A 22,292-nucleotide genomic window follows, 5' to 3' on the forward strand; every position below is an offset into this window, starting at 1 on the left:
CGCAGCTACAAATATTAACGTTTGATAAGTCAAACTGTATTTTTGTCATTCTTAAAAAACAAACTGCACATAGAAACTTTTATTTAAGTCACAAATGTCAGACTATATAATGTCAGACTATAACGAACCAACGTATACCAATGAGAGATGAGCGTGTTAGTAACCAAACATCATTAGTTCCGTTCAATTAAGTACGATACATTTTCCTTACTGTATTCTTTATAGCAGTTTGGCAAAGTATAGTTATGGTGTTATAAATCCAACTGTATATTGCCATTATATAATTGTGCGGTGCGCCATCTTATTGTTAAAGCAGATTATTAGGTATCCAACTGTGTGTTGCCATTTTATAATTTTGTGATGCGCCACCTATTGTAAAACCAGATAATAAGGTATCCAACTGTGTGCAACCATTTTATAATTTTGTGATACGCCACCTTTTGTAGTAGCATATAATTAGATATCCAACGGTGTACTGCCACTTTATCATTTTCTAGTGTACCGTCTATTATGGAAGCATATAATTATATTTATATTTATATTTATAACGTTTCACGTCGTCCGTTGTTATGTATCAAATGTAGCTTCAAGTAATAGTATTGTTTGTTTTTTGTTATTATTGAAAACGAATTACCACCTTGTACCTAGAATTTTCATTCCATTTGTAAATACACTCTATCATATTGTTATCTTATCATGCTGATACCTCTCTCGATGCTTAAAAGCATGGCCCTGTAGATTCATAAGGAAAATAACACGGTTCTCTTTAAACGTCACAAATCACTGAAAACATCGTAAGTAATTGAGAAGTCGAAATTTTCTGGTTCACCTTTACTTAACTAGTAAGATAATATTAAATTTAACTTCAACGTAATATAATTACACTTTCTGCATACAGCGTTTGCCGCATCGTTTATTATAAATTTCAAAATGTGTTGTTGTTGTTTTTTTGCAACGTTTTGTGTGCTGGCAGCACTTTAAGTTATTGTATTTCGTGGTAAGATTCTGTTAGATAACTCGTATAACAAGCTAGGTTACTGCCTTTGATTTACATTATCTGGAGCGATGTTGTTTGAAAGGCAACTACAATGTGATAGAGTTTGCTATCAGTTATAAGTGGAAAAACCATTTGGAAGATTGCTTTTAGAACTGCAATACAAACTGTTATTAGAAGCACAAAGATTCTCGTCAATTTCCACCAATGCTGGTCCTTTAGATAATTTTGCATAGCAAATGCCACAATTTATGGCTAGCATAGCTTCAGATTTTTCTCGACGTACCTTTTTAAAACATAGTTTATGAAATCTGCAATAGAAAAGGAAAATCGCTTAAGATAATCTTTCTAATTACTCTTTTACGTTTTAGGTATAAGTACCGTCAACATATACAGCGTTTTAACGATCAAGGTAGCACATTTCTTGAACTTAATGAGTTAGACTGAAGCGAATTATTATTAGTTTTACGTTTATGCTTGCGTATTTTGTGTCGAAAGATATTTCTCGTGTGAATACTAAGATAAAAAATAATCTCATAATGTTTCTTTTAAAATAAACAAATGTTTGCTTTTTTTAAATTTCGTGCAAAGCTACACGAGGGCTATCTGCGTTAGCCGTCCCTAATTTAGCAGGGTAAGACTCATCATCAACTCTTGGGCTACTCTTTTACCAATTGAATAGTGGGATTCACCCTCACATTATAACGCCCCCACGGCTGAAAAGACAAGCATGTTTAGTGTGACTGGGATTCAAACCCGTGTCCCTCGGATTACGAGTCTAATGCCTTAACAACCTGACCATGCCAGGCCTAAACAACTATTTGTATGGAATACACATGTATTAGTGATATACCAAGAATCTATTAGTTTACTGAAATTGCCTGAAGTGTTTTCTAAGAAATTTGTAATATTTCAATTATTTGTATTAAGTTTCAATATTTTACCACCAGTGGCGTTAGTAGCAGTAATTTTTAAATATTACACTTGTTTATGTATATAAATCTTAAGGAAAAAACCAAATTTTTATGAAATTTTTACACAACGAATAATAAAAATTGGATGAATGTATCTGTAACTATTCCTCTTTATTAATCACTAACTTACTTTTTAACAAAACATGACAGTTTAATAATATCTTCCTGTCAACATTAGTAAATCTCTCACCAGGAGCGCTGGCATCAAATTATACATATCAAGGTAATTAACAATATTGTACGAATTTCAGTATATTCATATAGTAGTGTATTTGCAATTAGAACCTGAAACGATATTGTTGCCAATTTCTTAAAAGACATGACAATAAATTGTGTAGGACTCTCAAACTAGATTATTTACACCACATATTTCTTTGAAACGATTTAACGTGTTCGCACAAATGCTTAATCGTTGACAAAATGATCAAGGGCAACAGACAGATTTCACTCCAACGCCCCATCACTCCTTTTTCGAAATTCTATGTGTTTTATATTGGATAACGTCAATTTTCATCGTTGAAAAATTAGAAAATGATCACCAATGATGTGCTGAGGAAACTCAACCTCATGTAAGAATGAAATTTGGAACAAATCTGATCAATCTTAATAGAGTTATTAATCCAGAATATTTGAATTCGGACTCACTTTAGAGAGGACTATCTCGCACTGATCTCTCATATTTTGTAAACTTTTCATTAGTTTTCGAGATACGCACGCGGAAATACACACACTGACCCGATCGCAATACGCTCTAGCAGTAGAATATCCAGTTTGTAGCCACATAAATGTCTCAATTAACAATTCATGTTACTGAAAAAGTTAAGGTAAAATACATATATACACAGTTGTTGTTATACAGTCAGCATAAAAACCTTGTTCCTAATGACGTTTCTTGTGTATGATTATATAGGTTTAATTCACGCAACATGATTATCAAAGTATACATATAAACATTTTAGATGTTGAAAAGATAGCTTAGTTTACTACGATTGTTATGTATAGTGTTTTTGTCTCTAGCCATCAAGTATCCTGGTGAAACAACGGTATTTCTATGGATTTACAACGCTATAATCTGGAGTTCGATTACCCGTGGTAGACACAGCAAAGAGCTCAATGTTTTTGTTTAAAATTAAGCCCTAAGCAACGCAATGGGCTATCTTTGCTCTGCCCACTACGGATATCTAAATCCGGATTTAGCGGTGTGAGTTCGCAGACATGCCGCTGTGCCACTGGGGTGGGTGGGGGGAAGAACCCAATGCAGTTCTGCCAAAATATAAACAAACAAACTAGCCATTAAAATATTAAATAACAGTCATAATAATAATTGTGTTGTTGAAGGAATCAAAAAGAGTAATAATTCGTTTTTTGTTTTGTTTTTCTTGGGAGGGTTAAGAAGGACTGGAGAATCCAGTGGTTTTACTGTCCAAGAAAAGTGGCTGGTTCTTCGAACCAGTGTCGGAAGAAATTTTGGTTTATTTGTTTAAATACAAAAACTAAATAATGGATTATCTTTTCTTTACCCAAAGTGTTACTGCTATAAAGTCGTCGAAATTAGTGCTGTGTTACGGGTGAATTGTTGTATTATTGTTCAGAAATATCTCTCGTTCATTAATGTGAATGTGCAGTAAGATTTCTTTTTTACATATTTACTCGACCGCAAGTAAAAAAAGTGTGAAACTAGGTTCATTACACGACATTATACTCACTTTGTTTTTAATTTTTTGCTGATGATAGATGTGTGTGAACAAATGATCGAAGAAAGTGTTTTGATAAAGACGTTCCTATTTGACGAACAACCATCGGTCAAGTACATGTGTAAATAGCTGGAATACTCCAAGCTCTAAACACTAGCCAATGAATGTACATATTGGTTTATACCAAGCAACTAATTACATAAAACATTTTGATAGGGTTAATTAAAATAAATACAAACACTTTAAAAAAAAATAAAATTGGTCATGTTATAAACTTTATCAAATTGATTGCACAATGTAGCTTTTCTAGTTGTCCACTTTGTGAGAAGTGTTTTGACGTATATTCACTTCTACAAGATTATGAATCAAGTTATATAAAAAAAATACTTACTATTCACATCTCTTGTGCAACAAGTTTAAAATCCATTTGTTGTTACTGTAAGATTAATTTCTTGAAAAACAGTTTTGTATTGCATAAAAAACGTTGTTGCAGAAAAATATTTCGTGTGCCAATACACATTGCAGCGCACAAGTAATCGTTATACCGTCCTCAATTTGGAAAATTTGGAAATGTATAAAATGTTGCAGATATTAATCAGAATACCATAACGATAATCTAAAGACAAATTTTGTAATTTATGCCCACGTCCCAGGTTTAATGAAGAACGAAACATCTTACACAAGCTTTTCTTGTTCGTAATTTATACCTCAGCCCAGAAGAACAGAGTTTAGCCTAATGCTAGCCTAATGCGACCCTAGCGGCAGCTGAAGGAGCCTTGGTATGTAATTACTGTTTCCAAGCAACGCAGATGTCGTATACAAAAAAAAAAAAAAGAAAAAGGATCTTATAACTCTGAGACACTAAGTCGTTTATTGTTGTATAAGTAATACTTGTCCTTTGCGCATACTCTCTACTGCCAAAGAATAATGTTTTGAAATATTGGTACTTGGTATAGGCTATAAGTGCACGTCAGAAACTCCTAAGTTCAAGGCATAGCCGTTATTTAATTTTATATTACTAATCACAGTCAAGGCAGTTTATTAGCGCACTCCCTGCCACAGAGCTTTGTCCAGTTTTCAGCCGGAAAAATATAATTACTGTAGCGTTGTAGCAATGCAAAATTTAGACCTGCCAATTCACAGCTCGGAACAGTTAACTACCAAGCCACTTCTCGGCCTTACATTTGAAGCTTCTACTTGTAACACCACATATTTAGTACGTGCAAGTTAATTCCATGTTAGAACTATCTTGATTATAGCTTACAACAGAGCTGAACGCAGCCCATTGGTTAACGTGTCGGGTTGTGAATGTGTGGTTCCGTGGTTTACGCCCCATAACCAAAAAAACACGGGAACAATAATCGCTGCCGTCAATCTAATCTATTACTTCTCAATTAGATGTTGCTAGTGCAGCTTGGCACAAATTTCAACAAACAAACCCAACTTGTAAAACATAATTTCTTATGAATTATACGAAACGATAGAATGTGTACAAATAACCTTCTGCTTAACTGTGACAGAATATAACCCTAGCGCCCAAATAAAGTCATGTTGGTCTTGATTTGAAAAAAAAATGTTTTAAAACGTTCATTCAAGACTACTTGACCGGTCGTTTACGTATATAGTCATAGGTAGAAGATAACCAGTAAAAAAAAAGCTCTTTAGCTACTCTTGTCTGACCCTGTGGCACAGCGGAATGTTTACGGAGTTACAGAATGCTAGAAACTGGGTTTTGATACCCGTGGTGGCAGAGCACAAATATCTTATTGTGTAATTTTGTGCTTAGTTGCAAACAAACAAAAAATAGTACGTAAACCATGAATCTTAGGATTCATAATTCGACCACCTGACCGTTGAAGAAAAAATAGATTGGGATTGTCCCTCAGTTTACACGTAAGTTGTTGCGAGTTGGCATCAGCTACTCTTTGAAGCACTTGCTATTCTTAACACTTCCCGTTATTATTATGGTACTTGATGAAAGTTGCCCAATGATGGCGTCTTTCAGCCAGAACATTGACGCATACGAACCCGATGTCGGACAAAATTGACATTCAGTTTGCAATTCATGATGTAGATTATTTTATAACAGACAGTTTATTTGACACTCGATGCATGAATTTTAAAACAAAATTGAATGTATCACTGCATAAATCATGCAAAGAATGAAAACAAATTGTTATAGTTAAGAAATTTCCTCAACAAACCGACATATTATCTGAGCCATGTAACTGTTGGTCGTGAATAAATCTTTCTGATAGCAAGACAGTAACATAATATTTAAACCACGAAAGCCTTTTTGGAACTATTATCCTGACACAAGATAGCGCTGTTAAAATGTCATGAGAAAAGGAAACTTAACAAGATTACACTGGTGAGGGTTGGAAGTAATACAGCGAATGGATTACATTGTCAGCATTCACCAAAAGTAACAAAAAGAAAAATATTTATATGAAAACAGAACTTCAGATAATACAGGAAAGGAAAGTCTATTGAAAATTAACAATATTAGGCTTAGAGTCCTTTTATAGTTATTCGCTTAAATATCTGAAAGTTCAGTTATTCTTTGTACTACTGCTCAGATGTAATTTTGATCCTGAAGAGCTATTTTTTAAAATGTTCATTTCTGTAATCAAAATAGTCAAGTAGCATTAAAATCCATATTTATGTTTTTGGTTTAATCTTAACGTTTACTAATATTTAAAAAAAAAAAACTTACTTCCACAGTTGCCAAGGCAACTATTCCAGGAGGCCCAAATATGTATGTACAGAGCGGCAGCACCATTAACCTGACGTGTATAATCAGCGACAGCAGCGGCCCTCCTGTATATGTCTTCTGGTATCACAATGGACGTATGATTAACTACGATTCAATGAGAGGAGTGCAGGTGAAAACCGAAACAGGTTCTACTACTATAAGTAGGCTGAAGATTGAAGACGTCAAGACTACAGACTCTGGGAATTACAGTTGTACGCCTTCTTATGCTGACTCTGACAGTATCAAAGTTCATGTGATTGATGGTGAGGATTCCGAATTTAATTGTATACATTTATAATTTGTCTTTCAGGTTTCGCATTTAACAGATTAACTTACGTATGTCACAGTTTTCATGCTTTGTTTAACTTAAAGATAACCCAATGAAAATATTTTGTATATACTGCAACAAATAATAAAAGGTTTGAATTTCGCGCAAAGTATTCGAGGACTATCTGCGCTAGCCATCCTGAATTTTGCATTGTAAGATTAGAGGGAAGGCAGCTAGTCATCATCACCCACCGCCAACTCTTGGGCTACTGTTTTACCAACAAATAGTGAGATTTACCGTCACATTATAACGCCCCCACGGCTGAAAGAACGAACATGTTTGGTGCGACAGGGATTCGAACCCCCGACCTTCGGATTACGAGTCGAATTCCTTGACCACCTGGCCATGTCGGGCCAGTAAATACTAATTAATAACTAATTTTTGTGTTAGTTTTAGGCACTTAACCTTCTGTCATCTTGAGAGAAATCCCAAGATGGACTACTTTCTGAATTGGTAACGGGAAATATGAGACTTTCATCAAGAAGACTCAGAATCCAGTCTTGGCCACTATCAACTCAGAAGGTAATCCATCTCTGAAAACGGCATCAGATTAGCCATGTGGAATATAATTGAGTTAGTAATTAACATCAAGTCGTTAAACTACCTCAGTTTAATCGTACAGGACATGACAACGATTTACGTCAGAACCTCGCTGTAAGTATTTAATTTGAAGAATAAATTGAATATATAGTATTTTAGTTCTGATAATGAAACATTGATATCATGAAATAATTTTAATCGTTTCTCTCAATTTATTCTTTACGAAAATATGATGATCAGTCAGGTAATCTAAAGTTAGAATGACTGGTCATTAGGCTTCACTTGTAGCGTTGTCTGTATTGATCCTGAGACATCATGAAAGAATTGTATCCAAGGCACCTTTTGTGTCTGGAATCACCTAATGGAATACAACAAAACCTCCAAAAGCATTCTACACACTCTGGATGGGTTTGAAATCCTATGAGTGTATAAGTGTCACTCAGTTTAGCATGGTTGCTATTATCCATTATGCTAAAATAACGCTAATTACATCATCATATAACAACACAAAGTGGTGGTGGGTGTAACCCTGATGTTTCCATTCCACAGAATGATTACCCCTGTCCTGGCTATACTTCAACCATCGCTATCCACATCACGTTCCTCTAGGAAAATGATGTTGGATGTGGCTTCTAATTCTATCTAAATTATTGTAAAACTGCTATCTGTTTGTACGGTGAAGCGAAAGGCGCTTTGCTAGTTGTCTGGTGTACAGGTCGGTCTTGTGATTACTGGTTTCAACCATCTACACATTGACATGGCATCCAGTTACGGCTGCGAACATTTGATTCAGTCTACAAGCGGATAACCTACTATTGTAGGAAGCCAAAATTAACAGCGATTATTTATTAGTCTTATTTATTATAATCTGCCTTATCCAAGTGTTCAACCAATAATACCATTGGTTTTGAAGAAATTCAGTATTTTGCTAATGGCATTTGTAATGAAGTCAATTTTGATTGGTTGTACGCCTTTCGTTTATCAGATCTCTGATTTCCATAATAATGAACAGAAGAGGGAGGGAGATAATTATCGTTGTTTATAAGCACGTGTTTAAGCTGTCATAGCAACATGTTACAAACCCCTATTATCTCTCAGCTAGTTTGTACAGTATACTATATTTTTGACAGTCCACGTCAAGACAGTGTTTAGAATCTATCTTATACATATACATATATATGTATGTATTTCAAGTTGAAGAGTGAAGGTAGTAACTAGTGTACGTATACATACACATATATATATAGTACTAAAACTTGGTTTGATAACAACACCTGAAGATATATATATATATATATATATATACACATACACAAAACTTTTACTCAATAATGGCACTTAAATATATATATGTACACACACCAAAGTACAATTTAATAACACCTAAATACATGTACAGTTTTTTGTGTTGTATACGTGAAACGTATTTATTTTGCGTAACAGCGTCATATATTAGATGCATCCGATGTTAAATGTAAAATAACTTTGTAAGTTTTTAATTATGAAAAACAATTAATACTTTTTCATATGTTATGAACTTATAATTGCATATGGTGCAAAATTAACGCATTTCTTATTGAAAATAATGTAATTTAATTCCCTACATTATCTATGGCCAGTAAGAGGTTTAAAAATAAACCATCACCAAAAGGCAATGTCTTTAATTCAAAACGTTTCACGAATTTCTTCATTAAGAAAAAAACATGATGTATCATCTTAATCATTTAATATTTTGCACCTGATGAGATACAACACGTAATGCACAGGAATTTCTCTGATAACTTAAACAAGAAAAGGGAAAGATAAATTTGCATAGACAAGTAAGCCTTTATGTAAATGAATCAGTAGTATCGTATACGTATTCAAGGATCACGTTTCAACGTTACACTACTAAAGCTTTAGATCATTACAAGCATCTTCCAAATAGATGTATGTGTATATATATAGAATACACAGTATTTCTGCATTTCAACTTATTAAACCATGCAGAAATACGAATATTGAAGTCTCTCTCTCTAACTGTTTATGGAAATAAATTAGCCAATGTTAAGATACTTTGTTGTGTGTTTCGTTTATCACTGGAAAGATAATATGTTTCAACTCCAGTTATTTCCGAGCGACATTTAGAAAAAAAATTAAAACAATGACTAGAGCAAACAGCGAGTTACACATAGTTGTATCATCTGAGAAACGTTTGGTTATTGTTGTTTCGTTTTTTTTTTTTTAACTGTTTGCGAAGCCACTCGAGGGCTATCTGAGCCAGCGGTACTTAATTTTTGCCACAAAAACGCCCTCAGCACTTTGGAGCTCTGGATGTGATAGAATAGTGATGGTCAGACCGACACCATTTGGTAAGCCAATGACAGTCCTAAGGTTGGCGGAAGTTTTCTGTTGACTAACCGCCTTCCCTCTACTCTGTCCATTCAAAATTAAAGACATTTAAGTGCAAAGAACCCTTTATTTAGCTTTGTACGGAAACTTCTTGAAGAAGAAATATACACAAACATGTTACTTTCACGTTTCATAATGATATAGGGTTCTAGTATAGTTAGAAGTCAGTTGATTTTCAATTGTAATGACACTAAGGTTAAAAACTAACGACTCGAAGGTTTTTCAACTAGATATAGCTTTGTTCATATATCTTAACGTAAGATTAACAATTACTGTTCCTCAAACTTGGGTTTAATTGATCACATTTACTGTAAAGAAATTCGTTAAAGACGATCAAAACCTTTAATGTAGATGGAGTGCATACGTTCACATTAATATATTTATGATTACTGAAATTGTAAGTAGAATAAAAAAGAAAAAATGTCATTCTGACTACCAATGAGTCGCACATTTTATTTAAATAAAAATTCTGTAATCGTAAATGGTACAGAAACATATGATCATCAGTAGGAAGTGTTTAAATATTTATATTTAGAAGAGCTTAGAAACAGTCTTGTTTCCAGCAACAACATAATGTTGAACACAAAACTCTATTACTAATACATTTCACATATTGTGTAGATCCTTTGACAAGAATAAATATAGAAGGATATGTCTTAAAAGGCATAGTGAAACGGAGATTTATTAACAGTCTAAGTTTTATGCATTATGCGCATTTATAAACATGAACTAAACATCTGTGTACCTTCAGCAGTTTTTAAATATTTTTATGCATGAGTGCCTTTAAATACGCCCTTCAAATAGTCATGTATATAAATACGAAGCTGCTTTGTTCGCTTTTCCCAGTTTTTCTTTCTTGTCGATCTAACTTTTCAGTTAATGTCAAGTTATTAAAATCATTTATCGAATTAACATATAAATTATGATATATTCTGTGCAACAAATTGCGTTTAGCAAGTTCCTGAGTATCAAACTTTCGCTGTTTATTGCCTTTGGGCCCGTCTGAACGAACATGGACGCATTGAAAGGTATTCGTTAGACTAGCTGCAAGGTGTGTTTATGAAGCATTGCAAGATATTTGTTGCAAAAATGCTTTTACGGACTTTTATTCGTTTTAATTTCCCCAACTTTAGATTATGAATAAAAATTACTCCTTGATTAAGTATTCTTCATGCGTCACAGTTTGTTTTTTCCACTTATTATCTTATGAATTGTTAAAACTCTCATTAATCGTTTAATGAATTGCAATGAAGTTTCTAATTCTTCCACTTGAAAAATTCTTTTCGGTTAGTTTTAGACAAACTTGCATTTTGTCATTGTTGTTTATTGGTTTATTGTAAGAAACAGCGATAATTATACGAATTTACAATCAGGGGCTCGGTTCTCATCGGTGAATACAGCAAATAGCTTGATGTGGCATTGCTCTAGAAACCCACACATACACGTTAATTTTCAGAGCCTATGCCTATATCTGCGCCCTCTAGTTTTTTTAACTGTACGAGGATTTTATAAAATTCATAGTGAGCCAAATATTTTATTACAAAATGCATGATGGCTTTAATCATATTAAATGGGAAAAGTTTGTTTCCTGTTGCAGCTTAATGGTAAATCAAACACTTTAGTTGAACTAAAGTGTTTGAGTTAATGTATATTTATGTAATAGCTTTGCAATAATTTGTAACATGACGCTAGACTTCCCTATTTCATTTACGTCATGAAAAATGAAAAGGTCCGTGAATGAGTAAAGTCCACACCAAGTGTCAGTTAAAAGGTAATACCCACCATTATTGATTCAGAAGAACTGATGAGAGATAACATGTAGCCTGAAACCGCTTTTTCTTTCAGTCGATAACTGATGTCCAAAAAAGGAACCAGAAGATTTCACATTCAATGGGAGAGTATTGATTCATCTAGTGTTTTGTAATGAATATAACATTATTTAAAACAACTGAAATGATTCGGTTAAGGTGTTTGTAGAACTGGTTGCCTATATGATAAACACATTGTATATTATCACAACTTAGTTCGCTTATGTGATAAACACATTGTATGTTATCATATCTTAGTTCGCTTATGTGATAAACACATTGTATGTTATCATATCTTAGTTCGCTTATGTGATAAACATATTGTATGTTATCATAACTTGATTCGCTTTTATGATAAACAGATTGTATATTATCACACTCACATTGCTTATATGATAAACATAAAAATAATTATTTAATTTGACATGCTATGTGCGATACATGAAATTTTTATTAATGTGTTATCATAACTATTTACATTTGTTTATACTTTTGAAACTAGCCATTTGTTCATTATCTTCCTTGTAATAGGTACCTCATAATTATTTTTAGTATTTTCAGAAATAAACTTATAAAGTTGTATGTTTTTTGGTGAATGAAACATTGAAGGATACCTATTTATTTTCTGTTGATTTTCGCGTTGTTTTATTGGGTTTTATTTATGTTTATTGCTCGCACCACTTGTAAACATTGATCCTGAAAATAGAATCAGTACAGAATAGAAGATGATGAATAAACTATCTAATGAACACCATTTCATATCCATTTCACCGCACTCACATTTTCCGTCATATCGTAGTAAGATTTCCCGAGACGAACATTCTCGGAGATTGAAGATAAAAATCGTTTGTGGGTAAGAAAACACCCTTATTAAAGACTGGTCGTCCAGTAGTGACAAGATAAGTAACTTCAGTTATGGAAACTTCGTGGTTTCGCAAGTTATGTGTGTAGTTTATACGAGTTAGTGTTTGTAACCGAGAGAATGCACTACTCAGTATGTCATTAGAGTAAATCCATATAATGGCATTTTTGTTGTTTGTTTTAAAACAAAACCACGTTGGGCTATCTGCTGTGCCTACCACGGGAAATCGAACCTCGGATTTTAGCGATGTTAGTTCGTAAACTTACTACTGTGCCACTTGGAGATTCCCCTTGGCGGTCTCAGCAGATAGCCCGATGTGGCTTTGCTATAAGAAACACACACACTCACATGCTGTTAGTAAATTAAATTCACTCAGAAATACCAGAGAAAGTTTTATAACGTAGGTGAGAGCGAAACAACCTCATGGTTTACAGATGTTTTGTAGAGGCATTTGTTTTAAAAAATGTGTAGTGATATGATAACAGTAAGTTGTAAGTCACATCAATCTATCCTAACGTGTTCGTTCTCTCGTATGTCCTCACTCTGTTCTTGCAGCTTTCCATTTCTATACTTTCTGACACGAAACTATCTCTAATTTTCTCAGCATAAGTAGCACATCTATCTTATGTAATTAATTCGCTTTATTTCTATACCTTTTCTACAAAAGTTTCATAAAAAGTTTCGTTATCAATGAAGTAAAAGGTAATAATCTAGATGTCGTTTTTTAGGAAATGGAAGTTTCAATCTGAACAGCAATTCATGCACGCGTATATGGGCTAAGTTCTTCTGTATTGCATTCAAAGATCTAATACCCTATTTTTAAGCTGTAAATATCTAAGTTATTACAAATATTTTTCTAACATTCTAGCATCTGCAGTTTTGTTTAGTTTGTTTTGAATTTTGCGCAAAACTACGCGAGGGCTATCTGCGCTACCCGTCTCTAATTTAGCAGTGTAAAACTATAGATGAAAGGCAGCTAGTAATCACCACCCACTGCCAACTCTTGGGCTACTCTTTTACCAACGAATAGTGATATTGATCGTCACATTATAACGCCCCCACGGCTGAAAGAGCGAGCATGTTTGGTGCGACAGGGATTCGAACCCGCGAACATCAGATTACGAGTCGAGTACCTTAACCACATGGCCATGCCGGGGCCTGCATACGTGTTTATTTTAGTTGTGAACATTTGTATTAATCAAAGTGTCAAGTAATGAAAGCACTTTGATGACTTTCTTTCAGTGAATAGGATAGTAACACCAAGTTTTCCGCTGTTTATTTTGCATATTATGTATTTTGCGCAACCAATTCTCTTCTCTGAATTTATATCTTTTGGTTTGTGAAGGAAACTCGTTGCATAGCTTTTGCAAGTTGATACACAGTTTATTTTTCTTAAACCTTTCATTATGAGCTGTTATTATATTCATTTTAATCGTACCGTTTTTGTCAGATCTTTGGATCCAAGCTGTTCGATTATGCTACTTTTACCACTAAAGCTGTTGTCATATTTTACTATACACATTATACTGATACTGGATACAAAAACTAAAAACAACGACGTAAAGCAGAGACGAAGGAAACCCTGTTTTTAATGTTTATTAATTGTTAGCTCTTGCTAAACAACATATGATTTCTTTACTTTATTTCTCTGTCCAATGTCATTAATTGTGATCGCTACTAAGGCTGTAAACAATCGTGATACCCCAGAAATAGGTCCTAAGTCTATATAAATGTAATAGTGTTGCCTGTTCTATGCCCTTGTAACTAATTCGCAGGTTTTGGATGGATCTCCACCGAAGTTTGGTGTGGAAGTGTTTCAGGTCCATACAAATTTTCAGTTTTGTGGTTGTTATATGCGTTTTTTACTTTTTCGTCCCCTGTTGATGAATCTTCACCAACTTTGGTTTGGAAGTTTATTGGGTCCATGCCGAGATGTAAACAAATTTTTATTTATGTTTTGCAGTTTGTATGGTCGTTTTTTGCGTTTTTTACAATTAACATATAAGGAAAGCAACTTTTCATATTCTAAGGTAACCCTTCCTTAATCATAAATTTAAATAACTTCCATCCAGTGGACGGGTTCTCCAGCTAGTATAAAATATCCATCCAGAGGACGAATTCTCCAGCTGGTATAAAATATCGATCCAGAGGACGAATCCTCCAGCTGGTATAAAATATCCATCCAGAGAACGGGTTCTCCAGCTGGTATATAATAATTTCAATATCGGTCTTTTCTTCTTAAGCTAACATTGATTTCTTTTTTGCTATAAACGTATGAAACAAACTAAATTTCTGTAATCCAGATCTAACAAAGATTGTATTTTGGTTTTCTTTTACAGGAGAAAAGCCTGCCGCCATGCATCATGGTGAAACTTCTGCTTCTTCTGAAATCGTCTTTTTCCAACCCATCTTGGTGCTCGTGTTAATAGTATTGGTGCAGCGCGTTTTGAATGACGTCATACCCAGATAGCTTTGTTTTGTGCTGATAATGTACTCGGGTTGTTTTGTAGCCATCTGCAAGAATAGTGGCTAATGACTTGTTTTGCAGATAACGTGTCTAAAGTCTTAACCCGAGTTGTCCTTTTATCAACATGAGTACGGTCTCACTGACCAGGACTAGGACACGTGCATCCGATGAGTCTTCTAACATAGCTTTTGTTATCATCCTCTTCAGTAAACTGAATATAGTTCACTATCGGTTTTATGCTGCATTCTGTGTAATGTAAGACGGAAAACGAGAATTTTGGCCACTTTTATGTCCTTACAGTACTGTAAGATTGGAAATGTCAAGGCCACCGAAAGTGTAAAAAAATACAGTTAAAATAGCTTTTAACCCACACAGTATCACAGTGTTGGATTTGTAGGCCTATAGTTATGGATAAAACCTGTTACCACTTTGTTAAATTGGACCCAATGTATATTTCCAACCCACAAATTTAAATGCTCAACGACCATGGTAAACAAGGAGTGTATAAACTTTAAGATGAATAGTGAACGAGACTTGAAAAAAAAAAGTATACTTATCTATAAATGTATTATTTTGTCACCTATTTATGTCATTCCTTCACCTGTAGTACTTTTCAAAGAACAGAAACAATAAATTCTGGTGCTTCTGTTGGTGGTAAATGTTAACTGTAAGTGATGGTGTCATTGCTGTTGGTCATTTGTAGTTCATAAGAAAACTCAACCACTTATACTACTTTTTTTAATATACAGTTAGTTTTTTTTAATAAAGCAGTACTAATGTTTACTGCGTTGTGAACAAAGAGTTATACTTCAAGTATTATTGTTTAAACAACAAACGATTGCTAAAAGTCTTATTAGCTGCAACGAGAGAAGACATTTTTTGCAACCTTTTTAAAAAAATAAACTTATAAATTTGTCATTGAATATTATATCAAAGTTCCAGAAATTTCGCCGAATAGCTCCCTTTGTTCCACTAACAATATTTTGTCCAAAGCCAACCTTCTTTACAGAAGAATGTTACTTATCAATTGTGGCAGAAAATTTGTAAAAAAATTAAAATAAAAAAGTAAAAAATTTTCTCTAACATTAGGTCACGTTTATACCATTCGTAAGAAAGTATATTTGTAATCTGGTGTGGTAGTTACATCTAATCTCGCAACACTTTATCTCTTTGATTTAGTTTGAATTGTTAAAAAGTGCCAGAGGGTTCATCTCTTTTGGCTTAATTGGTAGAAAACCGCGACAGACCTCGAGTTCTAATTTCAGACGAAGATGTAAATAACGTGAACTAATGAAAATTACCATTAATTGTGAAGTAGTTTGAAATTACAATTATGTGCAACTGTAGAGAATAAACACTTCCCAAATAAACTAAGGCACTAAACCAATCAAATGCAAATTGATAATTTTTGTTTACAATCAACGTAAATTATCGTAGAAGAGTACCTAGCTTAAAAAAAACCACATACAAAGTAATCAAAATAGTAAAAGGTTGATTACGAGTTACATTTAATCAAGATTTTAGGATTAAAAAGTTGAAATATTGAAATGGTAGATGGCACTCCAAGTTTTTCAGTATTAACAATTCACAAACACATACCACAGCTTACTCAGTGATTTTTTCTCAATACAACCAATAAAAACTAACATTTTCTTTCATATTATTGCTTTTATTTTGTTCGTATCATGCTTTTAACACAGTACATAATGCTGCATATTGTTTTTCATTCTATTTCTGAATACATATTTTTGTATGTTATTAACACAACAAGTAATTAACACATTTTGTAAATGTAAGGTGATGTATGGATGGTAGTGCCCAAAATAACACAAACTAGAATATAAGAATACAACCTCGTAGTGAGAATTTGTGATAACCAAAGAGATGTTTCGACTCAGCTTGGTTTCTCTTACACGGTCCTAGACTCTTAGCTAAATTACCCTGACATAACCATGATATTATGGTAAACAAACTATATACCAATAGTAAGGAATATATAAGTTTCAACTGTAGTTATATTAAAGTCAAGTATGCATTTTACTTTAAACTTTAACACTGAAAAAGTTATGTAGTGATGGTCTACGTGTAGCTGTATCATTCTTACATTCTTGTTTACTCTATTTTTGGCACTGCCATTCTTACATCATTTTGCATTTGCAAAACGTTTTTATTACATGTTTTGTAACGATTTACCCTCTAACTGAAAGTTAGTGTATTCCATGAATGTGTTTAATAAAATTCAATATTATGTGTATTGAGTTTTTTTTCTCCCTCAGTTTTTGCATAATATAGAATTTAGCTCCCTAAAGACATCGATGGTATAGTGTACAAAGCACCGAGTATTCTACATGTTGCAGTCGCCTAATGTTCACCTATTATTGGCTGATAATTCCTGTTTCAGTCTGTACGTGATATTTTTAAATGAACACTATATTGCTGTACGAAAGATAACTTCAAGGGGTAAGGATAATATCGTTTACACTACAATTATGATTTTATTTATCACTGCTTGTTATTACGACAACTAAGCGATGACATCGTGCACTGTCCATAAACACATAGAGTGGATTTAGGTTTAAACTGACATTAGTGATAAAGTAATTGTAGAGCTATTTGAATGAAACAAAAAGAAAGATAAACAACTGGTGAGTTACTCGTTTTATGGTTTGGTATCTTAGCAACAGTTTCTTGCCTTGTTTGGGGGCTTATTAAGTAAATGAACAAATGAAAGTGAGTGAAAATCAGCTTTTAAAGTAAAACTCCCAGTTACTGTTGATTTTTTAATGTGCATATTGGTATTATGTCTATTGAGTGTCTTCGCCATCCATACATGTAGAGTCAATATAAACATTAACTTTTATCAATTTTCTCAGTTAGTAACTTCTTTGTATGCACGATATATTAATATACTATTTATCATCTTTGTTTTCATCATTTCCTTTCAAAATTTACTTATAAAAATCTACTCGTCTTATTTCTAAAGAACTATTAACCACAGCGCTTAGGTCGTTTCAGAATAAATATGGTAACATGTTATATTCATTTTCCAAGCCACAGTTTTCTTTGTGTATTTCAAAACAGAACATTTAATAACTTTAATTCATCTTACTTGTTGAACAATGCTAAACATCCATAAAATTCCTGTCTAATAACTGTTTAAAACTTCCTGTCAATTAACAAACAGTTGGTTTCAAAATACCAAACATTAACCACTATTATAACATTCTTTTTTTTCTATAACTTCGGCTTTCATGTATTTTTTCTCAACATATGAATACATATTCATAATAAATGATCACATTGAAATGAAATTGAAATAAATATAACTGAAGCTGATCAAATGGTTAAAAATATGAAATAAATCATTTCAGCAAATCCAGGACGATGGTACTTCACATGTTCTCGTTAATGTATTATTAATTAGTTATCTGAAAGTTTAATATTAAGTATTCGAGACGATGATAAGATTAGACAAGAATTATGCATCATTTGTATCTCAGAACGGCTGGTATGGGTATTAACACTTTTATTGACAGCCAGAGAACAACGTTTCGATCTTCCTCGGTCATCTTCAAGTCATCATTTGGTTTAAACAAAGCAAGTCTACTTATAAATACACAAGGACATTCCTTTGTAGATGTCTTTAACGACTTTTCATATTCTTAACATGTTTTAACATTAAGAAACTTCAAATTCAATCACAAATTAAATTGGTTTTATTGAAACACAAGGGACCTGCTTTATGTATTTCAAGTATGCTGATGTAAAAACTAAAAAAATATTACTTGTTTCATTTCACACTGAAATTGGTTCAATTAACATATTCGAAGAACAAAACATAAAGACTTATAAGCTATTTTTAATGTTAAAGCTATGGAAATTATACATAACCCTTAACAGTAGGAGAACCGTTGGTAAAACACTAGAACGGTGCTTGTAACAGTTTTACATTATGGAAATATAACAAGCTGCGAAAGTTAAATATTACTGGAAGTTACATAAATTGGATTTTGATAATACAATCAAAAAACAAGTAACAATAAAAGTTTGAAACCAACGTTTTAATCGATGCGTAGCAGAATACGACGATTAGCTATCGCCAAGGGGAAAAGTTGGATATTTTGCAATAGCTTTCAAGGAAAGAGAAATTCTGGTTTTTACGAAGAACCCAGTGGTCAATAATCGTGACCATTGATCGAGAGCAGGACATTTCATTCCCGATAAAGATGATTTTAGCAATAGAAATCTTGTAAGTTTATATACGTAACTGAGAAACTCACGTTCGCTCAACAGTTAAATTGACTTGATTGAAAAACAACGGATCTGATTTCGATATTTCAGACAAACTTATGTAAGAACCATAAAACTCAATTATTTTGTTTCGTACTGAAATTTTCTTAAATTAACATCAGTACTTGGCACACAAAAAAAATCAAATACAGCCTATGCCTACATTACTATGCACAAATACGCTGAAGACAAATATCTAATGTATAAACTTTTATGAAGAGCTCTAGCAAAAGATAACGACAAGTACTGAAACTCTAAACCTCGATAAAACAGTAAATAATTTGTTCCATTTTCAACAGAGAATGGTGAAGATCTATAATCGTGTAAAAGAACGTTTTAAATTTTAATGAAAAATTCAACACTGAAAATTCATCGTGACTTTCAACGATATTGATATAAAAATATAATTTTGTTTAGAATTTATTATAATGTCATCAAATAAAATAAGAAAAGTTTCAAATTAACTAAAAATGATAATCATTTATCTGAAGCGATAGATATTTTGGTAAGGGTTTAAACGTTTATTGTAACGTAAGTTGAATAACGAATAATGGTAAAATAGAACGAAACATATTGATTAGTCATGTTGTCGTGAATAAATAAAAAAGTTGGCGGTTAGTCATGTAGTCGTGAATAAAGAAAATGTTAGTGGTTAGTCATGTACTCGTGAATAAAGGAAAGGATGGTGGTGAGTCATGTAGTCATGAATAAAGAAAATGTTAATCGTTAGTCATGTACTTACGAATAAAGGAAAGGTTGGTGGTTAGTCATGCACTTGTGAATAAAGAAAATGTTAGTGGTTGGTCATGTACTCGTGAATAAAGAAAACTATAATGGTTAGAAATTGTAAAAATTGCTAGTCTAATTTCTTTTGTGGGACTTTCTTGTAACTTCTCGCATTAAGACATCTCTAGAAATTTAGATCGTTACCAGCTAATGATTTTCCATTAAACAAAAGGATGTTTTTTATCACCGTGAACAATACGAATGCAACACTCTAAGGCGAGTGTAAACAGCTGTGATATTTCACTTGAAGAAGTCGTTACGTAATAAACTTATAAGAGAAACTTAACTGTGAGATTTATAAGATGTATGTTGCAAGCTCAGATTCTCACAGTTTCAAGTGCATTTGCTTACGTCCAAATTCAGAGAGTTTAAAGGGAAATTTACGGATTGCACTACACAAACCAGTGGGGGTCTCTGTCATAAAATTATGTCCTCTCTCTGTCGACCCCCAAATAAATTTCAGAGTTGTCTTATTAGTGACTTTTACTTACGTTTAGTGATTCAAAATATATTCCCTTGACATGAAAAAAATATATACAGAAGTTGTCTTCACATTCAACAAATATATTTGTACACCAAAAAAGTTTGGTTTGTTTTGAATTTTGCGTAAAGCTACACTAGGGCTATCTGCGCTAACCATCCCTAATTTAGCTGTGTAAGATTAGAGAGAAGGCAGCTGGTCATCATCACCCACCGCCAACTCTTGGGCTACATTTTTTACCAATGAATAGTGGGATTGACCGTCACATTATAACGTCCCCACAGCTGAAAGGGTGAGCATGTTTGGTGTGACGGGGATTCTAACCTGCGACCCTCAGATTACGAGTCAAGTGCCTTAACCACCTGGCCGTACCTGGCCCACAAAAGAAGGAGATGTGGATCTGAATATGAAAATCTGAGAGTTTAGACATCAAACGTGTCGTTTTGTGCCAGTATTCAGAAGAGCACATGGAGTTGAAGCTTCTTTGTTTGTTTTTTTCTTCTTCTCAGAAGACAAACCAGAGATGAGACCGGAAAGGGGGACCTGTCCCCCTGAAAATTTTGGCATATTGATCGCATATTATTTTTCAAGTTTTATAGATAATAAACTCGTCTGATATCATTTAATTAATGAATTAAAACTTTCACAAACACTATTATATTTCGTTTGTTTTAATGACCATTTTACTGAGGATTTAGTTCATTTTCGGTTTTCTTCATTTATTGCCCCTTCTTAAAATGTTTTGACGTCCACCTACCCACCCCAAATGGAAAACCTGACTACGCCACTGAAATAAACATTTTAGGTTTGAAAGTAAAACTCAATGTAGTTTGATTAATTTTTTTTTGTGTGTGTATCTGGAATATATATAACATCCCAAGTTTCAGTGTTTTTATGTGTTATTTGACAAGAATACCGAACGGGCAACAAAAAAATTGGAACACGTTTGTCCTTTTCGAGTCTAAGAGTCCCCGCTGGATCAGAAGGAAATCTATCTGTGGATTTACAACGTTAATATCAGGGGCTAGGTTCTTCCTCAGTGGACACAGCAGATGTGGCTTAGCTATAAGAAAACACATGCATACCCGAGGCTAGTATCGCCCAATCACGACCTATTTTTAACGCTACCATACCGGCTACCAAAACATGCATTTCGTGGAAAATTTAACGCCATCATGCGATAAAAGTTGAACTATCGCTTACGCTTACGTGATTATGCTAATACTCACCTAATACTCAGCCTAGATAATGTATGGGCAACTAAATGTAATTTAAGTAAACCATTGCATGTATGTAGCCCCAAGTGGATCAGTGGCAAGTCTGAAGGTAAGTATTATAACATTAACAATTGGGTTTTAATACCCGTGATTGCCAGAGCACAGATTGTTTATTTGATTGTTTGTTTATAGATAAGCAGAACGCTACTAGGCAATGTGGTACCTGTACTCTGCCTACCACGAGTATCGAAACAAGGATTCTAGCATTGTAAGTCCGCACGTTGTGCCACTGGAGGGTACACAGTACAGATAGTTCAGTGTGTAACTTTGTGCTTAACAATAAATAAACAAAGACATTTATGTATGTAAGGTAAGAAATTAGGATGTTGTAAACCGCAAAGAGAGATATATTTAAAACTGAACTATTTTCGAAGTAAATTGAACATTTTAAACTTTCTAATTGCAAATTGGTTTTACAAGAGAAGCGAATGAGAAGTATCTGATAAGAGCAATCACATGTAGTTGTGTGTAATTATAAGATTATTTTCTAAATGTTTGGATTTTTTGGACTTTCGCACAAAGCTACACGAGGGCTATCTGGGTTAGCCGTCACTAATTTAGCAGTGAAAGACTAAAGGGATGCAGCTATTAAACACCACCCACCGCCAACTCTTGGGCTACCAAAGAATAGTGAGAGTAATAATC

General features: G+C 33.5%; 1 protein-coding gene across 1 annotated transcript in view; it reads left to right on the forward strand.

The window, feature by feature from the left end:
* The window catches only part of LOC143237340 (neural cell adhesion molecule 2-like), a 112,598-nt gene extending 95,531 nt beyond the window's left edge, over positions 1–17,067 (forward strand). Inside the window, exons 4-5 of the mRNA XM_076476482.1 lie at positions 6,387–6,680; positions 14,686–17,067. Coding sequence (XP_076332597.1) covers positions 6,387–6,680; positions 14,686–14,816 — 425 coding nt within the window. The 3' untranslated portion in view covers positions 14,817–17,067. The remainder of the gene's footprint in view (positions 1–6,386; positions 6,681–14,685) is intronic.
* The last annotated feature ends 5,225 nt before the right edge of the window (positions 17,068–22,292 follow it).

The sequence above is a fragment of the Tachypleus tridentatus genome, chromosome 13 (genome assembly GCF_004210375.1).
Source record: "Tachypleus tridentatus isolate NWPU-2018 chromosome 13, ASM421037v1, whole genome shotgun sequence".
Classification (NCBI taxonomy): domain Eukaryota; kingdom Metazoa; phylum Arthropoda; class Merostomata; order Xiphosura; family Limulidae; genus Tachypleus; species Tachypleus tridentatus.